The 14,435-nt window shown below is 39.4% G+C and overlaps 1 protein-coding gene across 1 annotated transcript; it reads left to right on the top strand.

The window, feature by feature from the left end:
• Positions 1-1,084: 1,084 nt before the first annotated feature.
• DBR1 (debranching RNA lariats 1) lies at positions 1,085-13,768 on the top strand. The gene is made up of 8 exons (XM_040480281.1): positions 1,085-1,415; positions 2,031-2,155; positions 3,505-3,585; positions 6,219-6,304; positions 8,356-8,580; positions 11,398-11,478; positions 11,727-11,872; positions 12,597-13,768. Exons 1-8 carry the CDS (start codon positions 1,219-1,221, stop codon positions 13,288-13,290), a joined length of 1,635 nt encoding a protein of 544 aa, XP_040336215.1. The 5' UTR covers positions 1,085-1,218; the 3' UTR covers positions 13,291-13,768.
• Positions 13,769-14,435: the final 667 nt, after the last annotated feature.

The following is a 14,435-nucleotide window of genomic DNA, read 5'->3' as shown; positions in this document are numbered from 1 at the left end:
TTAAAATGAGAGTTGGGGGCGCCTGGGTGGCGCAGTCGGTTAGGCGTCGGACTTCAGCCAGGTCACGATCTCGCGGTCCGTGAGTTCGAGCCCCGCGTCGGCTCTGGGCGGATGGCTCAGAGCCTGGAGCCTGTTTCCGATTCTGTGTCTCCCTCTCTCTCTGCCCCTCCCCCGTTCATGCTCTGTCTCTCTCTGTCCCAAAAATAAATAAACGTTGAAAAAAAAATGAGAGTTGGATTTGTCACTGTTGTCTTTTTTTTTAAATTTTTAATTAATTAATTAATTAATTTATTTATTTATTTTTATGCCCTCTCTGAGGCAAAAAATATTTTATTTTTAAGACCCCACCTGGGTCTAGAACTCACAACGTCAAGATCAAAAGTCGTGCTCAAACCGCTGAACCAGCCAGGCGCCCCACTCTTTGTATTATCTTGATTAGATTACTTTTCTTGTTAAATTTGCCAGACGTGTTTGGTGTTACTGATTTGCTTGTTTCTGTCTTGACCACTCATTTTTCAACTGTCAGTTTCGTTCTTTTCCCTCCTGGATGTTTTCGAGACATTCTTCTGCTTTCATTGAGCTCGCAGTCTAGTTATGCAAACACCTATTTGGTAGGAAAATAAAGAGTCCCATGCTCCTTTAAAAAAAAAAAAACTGATAATTTTAGAAACCCTTCGGTGGGATCATTTTAAAATATTCAGTAAGTTTTTAAGTTTTACTTAAAAATTATTTTCAGTTTGATGTGTGTTGTTTGTTTTTTTTTTTTTTCCCAAAAATCTTTTAATTTCTAATTTGCTCTTAGGCAATTATCTTTGCGTTGACAGGTTCGTCGTAGGAATTAGCCAATCGCACCGGCTCACTTTTTTAGTTTGGCTTAATTTTATCAAACTAAACTACTACTTCTGTGTTAAAAAACAAGACAAAACTATTTTGGTTTTGATTTTTATCATCTGTCAGACTGCTAAAACTGAAAGACCCAAGAAGACAGAGCTCGAGTCAATTTGAAAGCCGTCTCAAATCCTGGCATTCTTGCCCTGCTCCATCCTCTCTCGCGAGATTTGGAAGCCGGAAGTGGGTTCTATTTCAGGCTTCTCTGCGAGGCGTGTGCTCAGTTAGTGTTGGCGGGAGCTGAGCGATCAGTCTGCTCCTTGCTCGCCGGCCTAGGCTGGGTCTGGTCTAGGGGCTTGCGGGCAGCGCTCCCCGTCTCCGGCCGGCAGGATGCGGGTGGCTGTGGCCGGCTGCTGCCACGGCGAGCTGGACAAGATCTATGAGACGCTGGCGCTGGCGGAGAAGCGCGGCCCCGGGCCGATAGACCTTTTGCTGTGCTGCGGCGACTTCCAGGCGGTGCGCAACGAGGCCGACCTGCGTTGCATGGCCGTGCCGCCCAAGTACCGCCACATGCAGACCTTCTACAGGTGAGCAGCGAGGTCCGGGCCTCAGACCCAGCGGTGCGAGGCGTGACTAGCCGGCAGTGAGTGAGTGGGAGAGAACCCGGACTGGATTCGAATTCCCCCTGCCACTGACTCGCTGTCTCTCTTACTTACCTTCTTTGTTCACGCTGTGTCTAGGAACTGGTGCTTCGTAAATGTCACTTTTCTCTTTTCCTTTCACCTGTCTTATCTGTTTCGGAAGGGATCGAAGCCTGAGGGGAAAACCTGGAGGAAGAAGCTGACAGGGTAATCTACCTTGCACTTGATAGGACTCTGGGACTAGTCTATTTACTGATGCAAGAGTTTTTATTGGACGCCTCCTCTGTGCTCGTCCGCGTTCTAGAAGCTAAGGTTAAGAACTGACAAAGTTCATTGAGCATACACTGGCTTTAAACCCAAGGTGGCAGACCTTCATTCTTAAGAACAAGTATAGGCAATTCACTTAGAAGGAGCTTTTTAATTTTTTATAATGAGCTCAGATATCTCCTTTGGGCCTTATTTTGCTTTTCTGCTATGCCCGATTGCATGGGCATGCCTAATTGCTTTTCTCTATGCTTGATTTCTGCTATGCCAACTGACAACTTTACTCTTATGTTCTAGGTATTACTCCGGTGAAAAAAAGGCCCCAGTTCTCACAATTTTCATTGGGGGAAACCATGAAGCCTCAAATCATTTGCAAGAGTTACCCTATGGTGGCTGGGTAGCGCCAAACATTTATTATTTAGGTATGTGTTCTGGATAATTTCTTGCTTTGTTTGTAATGGAAGCGCCTGTCAGGATTTGTATAACAGGCAGCATCTTGAGATATACGGTGTTTGCGAAATGTCTCTTAATTTAAATAATCATGAAACTGTAATTAGAATGGTTAATTTAAGTAGGTAATTATGAAAATATGTCCATGCTTCTAGTATTTTAAGCAATATAGATAATAAAACATAGTAAAAAATGCAAAGGCCTTATGTACTGTTCGCAATCCCTTTATTTTTTCTTACTCTTTCTGTTGATTGAGAAAACTCAAACTTATTATGATGGAAATTGTTAAACATACCGAAGAATAGAGAATAGTATAATGAATCTCAGTACGTGTTAACCAGTTTCAGCAACTATTATTCTGCCATCCTTATTTCAACCCCACTCCCCTCTAAACTTTTAGTTAAGTAACTGTAATTCGTCATTATTTATTGCTTAGTTCATGTTCAGATTTCTGTGACTATCACAAAGATGTTTGTTTTACTTTGTTTGACTTGTTCAAATAGAATCCAAATGAGGCCTGCACATTTCATTTGCTTGTCATGATTCTGAAGTCTCTTAGGCTGTAAGTGTCCCTTTTCTCTCCTACCCATGCTTGTTATTTGTTGCAGAAAATGGGAACTTTTTCTTGTAGAATTTCCTGTGTTCTGGATCTAGCTGATTGGAATTTCTTATATTGTTTAACGTGTTCCTTTTATCCTCTGCATTACCTGTAATCTGTGTTTAGATTTACAACCGGATTAGATTCAGGTTCAATTTTAGGCCTGTTAGACTATTTAGTCCATTCTTTTCTTCACTTAAATGTTTTCAGCTCTAATGATGACATGATAACTTCAGAAATATAATTTATCTACTTCATTACTGATTGTTCTTTTGACAACTGTAATATTGTGAAAAGATGTTTGAAGATGATCAATCAGAAATAAAATATAGAAACTGCAGGGTATTTACACTTTATACCTGTTGACTTTCAGATGTATAACCTATAAATCGATCATAAGACACTTTTCCTTATTTACCTGCCAGCCCACTGTAATATTTGACTAAGTACCAAATTATGTCTATTTTTCTCTTAACATACCTAATCTCATTGGCCCTTCCTTTCTGCTTAGTATCTTCCCTGATCTGCTTCTAGGCCTTTCATCCCTAGTCTGCCTCTTATATTGTTGGCATATTGCTATGTGAAAGAGTAACTTCATCTTGATATTTAATTTTCAAATAATTTTAGGACTGCATGGAGTTCTACGCCTTTAAACTGTTCTTTTAGTTAGTAAAGAGATTGCTTCTGCCTGTGGTAATTTTATTTAACTGTGTACTTTTACAGGTTTGGCTGGTGTAGTAAAATACCGAGGTGTAAGGATTGGTGGAATCTCTGGTATCTTTAAATCTCATGACTATCGAAAAGGTATTGTTCTGAGAATTGTTTTTAAATTTTAGAACTTGCATCTTCAGACTAACTTAAGCATAATATATAGTTTGACCTTTTCATGGAATTTTTTCTCTGAACTGACTACTTTCAAAAAAAATTGTTTTTAATGTATGTTTATTTTTGAGACAGACAGAGTGTGAGTTGGGGAGTGGCAGAGAGAGAGGGAGACACAGAATCTGAAGCAGCCTCCAGGCTCTGAGCTGTCAGTACAGAGTCTGACGTGGGGCTTGAACCCATGGACTGCGAGATCATGACCTGTGCTGACTGAAGTCGGATGCTTAACCGACTGAGCCACCAAGTCACCCCTGAACTGACTACTTTATTTTATACATATGAAAAGTTTGAGAGTACTGGAACAAATTATCTCTGTATCCACCATCTAGTTTTTTCAAGTCTTAGCGTTTCGCCACTTTTAGTTACGATTTTATTTTGTTTTATTTATTTTTTGAGAGAGCGAGAGAATGTGTGAGCAGGGGTGGAGCAGAGGGAGAGGGATAGATAGAATCTCAAGCAGGATCCATGTGGGGCTCGATCTCACAACCATGAGATCATGACCTGAACTAAAATCAAGAGTCTGACGCTTAACGGACTGAGCCACCCAGGCACCCCAGTCAGGATTTTAAAGAAATAGTACAGATTCAGTCAGAGCTCATAGTTTATCTGTTCTTAGTCCTATTCTCCTTTTATCCTTCCCTTTCCTTACCACGAGTCACTCTTCTGAATTTGGTGTTTGTTATTTGCTTGATTATGTCATTACCAGATAGGTAACAGCTTTAAACAGTGTACAATGTAGCATGTTTTAAATTTCATATGAATGTATCATTTTGCGTGTATATTTCTGCAACTTGTTTGTTTAATGTGTTTTTGAATTTTTTTTTTTCCAACGTTTATTTATTTTTGGGACAGAGAGAGACAGAGCATGAACGGGGGAGGGGCAGAGAGAGAAAGGGAGACACAGAATCGGAAACAGGCTCCAGGCTCTGAGCCATCAGCCCAGAGCCTGACGCGGGGCTCGAACTCACAGACCGCGAGATCGTGACCTGGCTGATGTCAGACGCTTAACCGACTGCGCCACCCAGGCGCCCCTAATGTGTTTTTGAAATCCATGTTGATACATTCATTTTAATTTGTGAATAGTATTCTATTATAGAAGCATATGGCAGTGCACTCATTTATTCCATTGTATCTGAAAAAATTGATCTTAAAGGAATAGCTTGAGTTCACATTGATTTCAAAATTTTATGAATTAAGTTGGCAGCTAAAACTTACATCCTCTGTGTAACTGTTAAATCACAGATCTGTTCCCTGCTGCCCTGCTCCCCATGATTCTAAACTATTGGCAGGGGAGTACAAAAATAGGTTGTCTCCTTCACGGCAGGTGTGAGTGCAAACTCCTCCACTCTTTGGAGGACAGCTGGTAATCTGTGGAAATTATAAAAGTACTCTGACCCAGGAGTTCTACTTCAGGAATTTAATGTACAGATATATTCCACACATGCAAGATGATGTGTACACATTTATTATTTCAGCCTTGTTTGTAATGGCAAAAGGTACGAAGTAATTAACTCTAACATAACTCTATCATGATAAAACTATACAATGCAATGCTATGAAGCTAATTTTTTAAAAAAGTAGAAGAGGGGCGCCTGGGTGGCGCAGTCGGTTAAGCGTCCGACTTCAGCCAGGTCACGATCTCGCGGTCCGTGAGTTCGAGCCCCGCGTCGGGCTCTGGGCTGATGGCTCAGAGCCTGGAGCCTGTTTCCGGTTCTGTGTCTCCCTCTCTCTCTGCTCCTCCCCCGTTCATGCTCTGTCTCTCTCTGTCCCAAAAATAAATAAAACGTTGAAAAAAAAAATTTAAAAAAGTAGAAGAAAGCAACTCTATGTGTAACTGATACACAAAGAACTCCCAAGTTAAGTGGAAAAAAAAAAAACAACAAGGCATAGAACATGTTTCAACTATGCTGCTATTTGTGTAAAAAAAAAAGAGAGGATAAAGAAGTTTGTGTATTAAATGCATAGATGATGTCCCTGGAATAAAATACTAAAACCTGATTAACTTGAGTTGCCTCTAGGTAGTGTTAGTAGTTAGTAGGAATAGGAGGATCCCTGCCTCCCATTGTTTTATCAGCTTTGTTGAGGTAAAACTTACATACTATTGTAAGTATACAATGTCGTGATTTTGGTAAATTTATGTAGGGTTGTGCAACCATCCAGATTTAAAACATTTCTAGTATTCCCAAAAGTTTTGTAGTTAATCCCTGCTCCCACCCCAGTCCTGGGCATCACTGGTTACTTTTTATTCCTTTCTGATGATATCTCTTAAATTTTAAACTATATGAATAAACAACGTATTCCAAATTATAATTTAATTTAAAAAATCATAAGCCCCTCAATTATTTAGATTTATAGTTAGTGATCACTCATTAGTAGAAAATACCAACATTTTTTTTTTTTTAATACCAGCCTTTTAAGAGCAGTGTTTTCATAGAATTTTTAAGAACCAAAACGGTAATGACAGACCTCCGTTTTGGAAAAGTGTGTGTATGTTATTTGTATTTGCCGTTATTTAAGGGAGTTGAATATAGCTTATTTCTCTTCTTTAATTCAAGGTCATTTTGAGTGCCCCCCTTATAATCCAGCTACAATAAGGAGTATATACCATGTGAGAAATATTGAAGTCTATAAATTAAAACAGGTATGTAAAAATTACATTGCAGCATACTTGAAAAAATTAGTTAAAGTCATTCTGTACCAAAATGTGTTTTGATCATTTTGGTATACCACTTCCAAGAAATATTTCAGTATAGAATACTTCAGTATTTCTAAAGTTTGGATCTTGAGTTGCTTTTAGGAGGTTCACAGATGAACATTTTTTTTTTATTCTAATGTTATGCATTTATTTTAGGAAGTAATAATAAAATAGAACATTTAATCTATGACTGTGTATATTACTACTTAGAATAAGGCTAAAGAATATATGTTGGAATAAAGTGATACTTTAAAGAAAATATTAGAATATTTCATTTTATTTTTTTTATTTTTTTATTAAAAAAAATTTTTTTTTCTTAATGTTTTTATTTATTTTGAGACAGAGAGAGACAGAGCATGAACAGGTGAGGGGCAGAGAGAGAGGGAGACACAGAATCCAAAGCAGGCTCTAGGCTCTGAGCCATCAGCACAGAGCCCGATGCGGGGCTCGAACTCACAGACTGTGAGATCATGACCTGAGCCGAAGTTGGACACTCAACCGACTGAGCCACCCAGGCGCCCTAGAATATTTCATTTTATTTTATTTATTTATTTAAAAAAAATTTTTTTTTCAACGTTTATTTATTTTTGGGACAGAGAGAGACAGAGCATGAACGGGGGAGGGGCAGAGAGAGAGGGAGACACAGAATCGGAAACAGGCTCCAGGCTCTGAGCCATCAGCCCAGAGCCCGACGCGGGGCTCGAACTCACGGACAGTGAGATCGTGACCTGGCTGAAGTCAAACGCTTAACCGACTGCGCCACCCAGGCGCCCCTAGAATATTTCATTTTAAATAATGGTATTAAGTAGGGAATAAATAATGGTAAGGAAGATAGAAAATGTGGTAAAATTGTGAAAGTGGTATTGGAACACTGGCTTAACTAGAGAGTAGCTGACACTAGGTTTTTGTTTGAGAACCCATTAAATGCCTGACACTGGGCTAAGCAGTTATCACCCATGACATTTCATGTAATCGCCACACATTTCTGTGCAGTAAGTATTACTCTAACTTTGTCACGTTAAGGATGAGAGATCAAGGCTCAGATAGGTAAGCAGCCTTCCAGGGAATTCCCTAGGAGTTAGGTGGTGGAGTCGCCTGAAGCTGTCAGACCCTTCCCACCATGCCCTACAGCCTCTGCAGGAGCTTAAGGATGCTCGTGGGCGTTTCTTTAATGTCCTACTCATAACAGGTCCCTACCTTGAATCCTTTTTCCCTTTCACCCATCTCAGTCCTACCAGTGTTTGACGACCCAGCTTAGATATCAGTTTTCTAGTTTAAAGCCATCACTCTTCTCTGAATTTTCATCACACTTACTGCCCGAATCGGTTATTCAGCGATTATTCGTATCCTTTATCTGGTATTGTCTTCAACACATAAATTGTTTTAATTTAGTTTTCCATGTTTTGTTGCTGATTACTTGAAGGTGCTGGGGATGTGTAATGTATGGAGTATATTTTGTAGCCTCCCCATGAAGACACCAGCTACCTTGAATACCTCTGGTATAATTTATGTAGCAAACAGCATTTTTTACGTGTATGCTCTATGAGTCCATTAGAAAAAAAGAAGGGATTTATCTTTGGGTTTTACTATATTATTTACATTAGAGATCTCATGAAATCTGTGTCTCTGTGTATCTTAAAACAGTTCCTTTACTAAAAGTGACAAGAATAATGGTTATTGTATATTTCAGAAACCCTATATTAAAGACCATGGCTAGTTGGCAGTTAGATCAAAGTATGTCTCTGTTGACCTGCCTTGCCATGGAATATAAGGATGATTTGTGAGGTAGAGAGAAAGCTTTTTCTCCTTGCTTACATGAGTGAGGAGTTTAGCATTTCTTAGTATTTCTGTGACCTTCTTAAATAAAGTTTGCTTAGAATGAATTACATAGAAATCTAAAGATCTAAGCGGTTAAACAATTGTGTGGTGGTGGAGAAAGTGTAGGGGATTGCTTTTGGCTAATCTGTTTTTGCGTTTTCTTTCTTTTTCTGTTAAAGCTGAAGCAACCTATGGACATATTCTTATCTCACGATTGGCCAAGAAGCATATATCATTATGGAGATAAGAAGCAACTTCTCAAGACTAAATCTTTTTTCCGACAAGAAGTGGAAAATAACACATTGGGAAGTCCTGCTGCCTCAGAGCTTCTAGAGCACTTAAAACCTACCTACTGGTTTTCTGCACACCTTCATGTGAAGTTTGCAGCCTTGATGCAGCATCAGGTAGAAACCAGAACATTCTTTGATTTGACAAACACTTAGCAAATATCTGTAGGCTAAGGCACTGTTGGCACAGTTGTAACTTTAGAGAAAGAGCTCAAAGATAACTTTGCTTTTGCAAGTAACTCCATATCCATGGGGCAGGGAAGAGACAAGCAGGCAATAAGTATTATTATTAGTAATTAGTGATAGTAATAAGTTTGTGATGAAAAGTGCCATGATGCTGTGGAAGTGCCTACACCAGACTCTGGTGAATTGGGGATGTAGACACAGAGATGAAGAGATTGAGAAGGTTTTCCAAAGGAATCGATTGTGCCAGGAAGCAGTAGAATATGAGGGCAGTGTAGGTAGGGAGCCCAGTGTGTGCCAAGGCTAGAGGTCTGAATGCGTGGTGCGCTGGGGGCTGCAGCAGTCCCTGCGACTGAGGCAGAGGGAGAGATGAGGCTGGAAGGACATCCTAACTGCCTGCTGGGCCATGTTCTGGAGTTTGGGTTTTAACCAGAAGGTAATGGGGAACCAGATAAGTAGTGGTAAGTACTGGTAAGTAGTGAAACCAGACTTTGATTTTAGAAAGATTAGTTGGGTAGCATTTTTGTGTATGGATCGTAGTAATGTAAAATGGGAGGCAGAGAGGCTATTTAAGCATAAGATGAGGTTCTAGCCTGTGGCAGGGAGGGAACACAGAGAACGCAATCTCCAGAGAGATTTTGGAGTCAGAATCATCAGGATTTGGTGACAGAGGGGGACTTCCAGAATTTTCCTTGGGTAGCTGCATGGGTGATGGTGCTTGATGAAAGGTAGAGAATAAATAGAGATTTCAACTTAGGCTTTTATGGAGATAGTTGTTTATTTTCCCCTCCCATTCTGACTGACTTTCCACCTGAAGTATTCCATAGGGAAAACATTTAGAAAACGCTGGGTTAACAAGGTTAGAAATTCCTTCTCGAAGTCTTCTATAGAATTCCTGAGAGTCTTTAATGTGCTGATGGGCGTCGTCTTTCTCCAAGAGTGAGTGGAGTGTGAGGTGCAGTGCTTCTTGAACTTGACCATACTCTTTTCTGTGGTGGAAGTGCACTTTAATGATGTTCTTCAAGTACAGTTTGGAAAATTCTGTTTGGAAACATTCCTATGGGCCCTTTCTGTTGTGGGCTTATCCTCACTCCCCAGTTTCATTGGGAGAAAGAGGCAAGGTTACTCCTTTTCTATTCCTTTGGACCACTGCTAAGGTTATTATCCTCTTTAAATGTCCAAGTTATCCATTCAGACCAGTCACCTTTTCTACATCTTTGTTATTCTCTCCCATCTGCTAGGGCTCATGACATGCCCTGGGGCTCATGACACGCTCAAAATCCTAGGGCCTGGATTTTTACTGAACCATCGGCTTTGGTTCTTTCCCCCCATTCCATCTTGGGTTGTCAGCCTCAGGGAGTTCTATCTCTGAATGAATATGTTCAGTCCCTTTTAATTAGCTCCTCAACCTCGACTGCCTTTGCCAGTGGTCTCTTTCAGCCCCTTTACCAACACCAAAGATCGCCTTTTCTCAGAACTGCCCCACTGCCAAGATCTGCCTGCGCTCTCTGTGCCTTCACCTCTCAGTCCATCACCACCATTGGACTGAAACCTGGCCCACAGCAGGGTGTCCCATAGCTGCTTCCTGTCCTTTTTCCTCCGTGGGCCTTACTGTTCTCAGTGAGTCACTTTTGTACTTCATCCAATATGACCTTCATGTTGTGGTCCATCACTCCCTGCCCATGTTTCTTTTCTGCCAATTCAGTTTTTACAAAATAGCTTACTTGGAATATAATTTACATGTCATAAAATTCACCTATTTAAATGTACAATTCAGTGAGTTTTGGCGTATATCCAGAGTTCCAGAGGTTTCCCGAGCAAACAGCACATAGCCCAGTTGTAGAACATTTCCAGTACCCCAAAAGATGCCTTGTGCCTGTTTGCTGTGCTGTTTGCTGTCAGTCCTTGTTCCCACTCTCAGCCCCAGGCACTAATCTGCTCTGTGTCTCTGTGGATTTGCCCTCTTTGAAATTTATATAAGTGGGATCAAAGTCTATAGTCATTGGCACGTGGTTTCTTTTGTTTGTGTGTTTTTGAGGTTCATTCGTGTAGCAAGTGTTAGTATTTCTTTCATTTTTATTGTTGAGTAATATTTCATTCTGTGAATGTATCCCATCACTTTTGGTGTTGTATCTAAGAAATCTTTGCCTAATCCAAGTTTATAAAGATTTTTCTTTATAATTTCTTTTAAAAGTTATATAGTTTTAGCTCTGCCAGATTACTTTTCAGCTCTTCTGTTATCTTAGCCTTTGCGTTATATACTTTGATTTAGCACTGGCATTATCATCAGCATTAGTGTCTGCTTTGACTTTTGTAAGGAAGTTGAAGCCCAGAGAGTTTAAGTGCATTGCCCGTTATTACACAAGTGGTTGCAGAACTAACTTATTTTGGAAAAGTGACAGTTGTTGCTTTGACACATAACTTAGGGGTATGTTTAATAAAGATTGTTTCCATCCTATTCTGTGTATGAATTACTGTGATAATTTAACATTCTTTCTGGGGCTGCCTGGGTGGCTCAGTCAGTTAAGTGGCCACCTTCGGCTCAGGTCATGATCTCATGGCTCGCGGGTTCGAGCCCTGTGTAGGGTTCTGTGCTGTCAGCTCGTAGCCTGGAGCCTGCTTTGGATTATGTGTCTCCCTCTCTCTCTGCTCCTTATCTGCTCATACTCTGTCTGTCTCTCTCTCAAAAATAAGTAAACATTAAAAAAAAAATTTTAACATTCTTTTTAAAATTATGGTTCATATTTGTAGGCCAAGGATAAAGAACAGACGGCCAAAGCGACAAAATTTTTAGCCTTGGACAAATGCTTACCACATAGAGACTTTCTTCAGGTAAAAAGAAAATGAAATAACTTTGCAATATAGTTTTGCTCTTCCAATGATTAAAAAAAAATTAATTTTCCCTTCAGAATTTATTTGTTCTCTTTATAATTTATGTATTGTGAGAATTTTGGAATACGTTACATTAGTGTTTTTAAGCTACTAAATTAAATTCCTTTTAAATTTTATTGTTATACTGAAATTCTTAGCATATTAAAAATAGAAATTTTTTTCTTAAAATTATCAATTTCTTCCTATAGGTAATAGAAATAGAACATGACCCCAGTGCTTCTGAGTACTTAGAGTATGATATTGAGTGGCTCACTGTTCTAAGGGCTACTGATGATCTTATTAATGTGACGGGGCGCCTATGGAATATGCCTGAAAATAACGGCCTGCATACAAGGTAAGTCTGACATTTAGGGTTTGCTCTCTCTGGTGCATGCACGATTTTTTGTCCCCTCCACCTTTTTTTTTTTTTTCTTAAATCAAGGGAATTATTGTTAAATGAGTGTCAGAATAATTCAAGGGTTACTGACTGGTATGGAAAACTACAAATTTTCCATCTAAGGGATGTAAGAAAATGGGCTATTGAGTACCAACCCAAATTAGCACATAAAGCATGTATAAAACTATAATGTGGTGATGATTTGGTTCACACATTAAAGTAACTTATGCTTATTTTAGAGTGTGAGTTAAAAACAGCTTTTTCTTTTTTCTTTTTTAAAAATTATATTTATTTATTTTGAGAGAGAGAGAGAGAAAGAGAGAGAGACCGCAAGTGAGAATGGGGTAGGGGCAGAGAGAAGAAGAGTGAGAATCCCAAGCTGTCAGCACAGAGCCCGATGACATGGGACTCGAACTCATGAACCATGAGATTGTGACTGGAACTAAAACCAAGATTTGGATGCTTAACCAACTAAGCCACCCAGGCACCCCAAGAAGAGCTTTTTCTAAGAATTGTTTTTATTTCAAAATGGTCCTTTGGTAAATTAATTGTAATTTTATTAAACGGAATTTTTATATGTGGTTTAGATTTTATCCTTACACCTGAAGTCCACAGTTAGATCTTACCATTTGTTGTCTGAGGCTGATAAAATGTAAAAAACTATTGTTTTGGACTTTTGTAGGTGGGATTATAGTGCAACAGAAGAAGCTATGAACAAAGTATTGGAAATACTGAATCATGACCTCAGAGTTCCATGTAACTTCAGCATAACAGCTGCTTGTTATGACCCTAGCAGGCCACAGACACAAATGCAGTTGGTGCATAGGATCAATCCTCAAACTACTGAATTTTGTGCCCAGCTTGGCATCACTGACATAAACATCAGGCTGCAGAAGGCCAAGGAAGAACATCACTTGTGTGGTGAATATGAAGAACAGGAGGACCTGGAGAGTAATGACTCTGGTGAAGACCGTAGTGAATATAACACAGACACGTCTGCCCTGTCCTCTATTAATCCAGATGAAATAATGCTAGATGAAGAAGAGGAGGATGAGGATAGTATCGTAAGTACACACAGTGACATGAACACACCGTCTGTAGAGCCTTCTTCTGATCAAGCTTCTGACTTCTCTGCAAGCTTCTCTGATGTCAGGATCTTGCCAGGTTCCATGACTGTATCTTCTGATGATACCTTGGGTTCCCCAGATGGCAGAGAGGGGAAGCCTGGTGAGGCTCTGGAGTCAGAGGATGGAAAGGACTTAACCGAGTTGCCCCTGAAGAGGCTGAGTGACGAACATGAACCTGAACAAAGAAAGAAAATTAAGAGGAGGAATCAAGCCATCTATGCTGCAGTGGATGATGACGATGCAGCATAAGACAATTTACTTAGTATTATATGTAGATATGTGATTTTTAAGACCATATTTTTAGAGTTGGATTTTTGACACTCAAGACTTAACTTTGTAATAATGAAGTTACATGAGAGAATTTTAGTTAGGTATTGACTTTGTCTTTAGTCCTTTGTATATTTTAGATAAAAATATTAAAATTTTATATATTTACTTGATTGAGTACCTTTTTTTTTGAAGACGTATACCATTCACTTTCATTATTTTCAGGAAACACTCACGAGATACCTACTCTGTACCAGGCACTTTTCTGTAAAATGGCACTATAAAGATGAGTAAGACCGGAATTTCTACCTTTGAGGAGTTACTACCACTGTGAATATTTTTGTGTATAAAATATTCTTTATTAATGGTATCTTTATATTTTGTTTTGCAAAGTCATTGTTGCATGTACGATTTTGTATGCTTTCGTTTTATTTATTATAAATATTTTCCTTGGTCTGCTCTTAATGTCTGTCAAATATAATTGAAATTGAAGATGGTAGGTAAGGTTTCAGGAAATAAATTACATACTAAACATTGGTAAACATAAAGTTTTACATTTAATTGCTGAGATGAATATAACCTTGTTGATTTTGGCATAGTTTAGCTTTAGCTTTAATTTTAAGGTGACTATAGTAACTGTACAGGTCATTTTTGACACAGTTCATCTTAGTATTAATTACTATCAGGGATTGAATTGCACAAATGCTGCCCCTCGTGCTGTATCATGTGGCTTGTTAGTAATAGAGTATTTTATTTTTAATGTTTATTTATTCTGAGAGAGAGAGCGAGCGAGCACATGCATGCAAGCAGAGGAGAGGCAAAAAGAAAGAGAGAGAATCCCAAGCGGGCTCTGTGCTGTGAGTGCAGAGCCCTAAGTGGAGCTCTGTCTCATGAACTGTTGAGATCATGACCTGAGCTGAAACCACGAGTCAGACACTTGAATGACTGAGCCACCCGGGCACCCTAGTACTAAAGTATTGTTAAAGATCCACATGGAAAAACTATCCCTCCATCCTGTCTCTGGTTAAAAATGTCTGGATCACCTGAGGAGATGGTTACCCTGCACTTTGGATGAGGAGTCATAAATCCAAAAACTATTCTGGGATGTCATCCCACAGCAGTCCAAA

This window comes from Herpailurus yagouaroundi, unplaced genomic scaffold (genome assembly GCF_014898765.1).
Source record: "Herpailurus yagouaroundi ecotype Mexico unplaced genomic scaffold, PumYag 159, whole genome shotgun sequence".
NCBI classification, from domain to species: Eukaryota; Metazoa; Chordata; class Mammalia; order Carnivora; family Felidae; genus Herpailurus; species Herpailurus yagouaroundi.
Note: the sequence above shows the minus strand (reverse complement) of the source record. Positions and strands in the feature narration are given on the sequence as shown.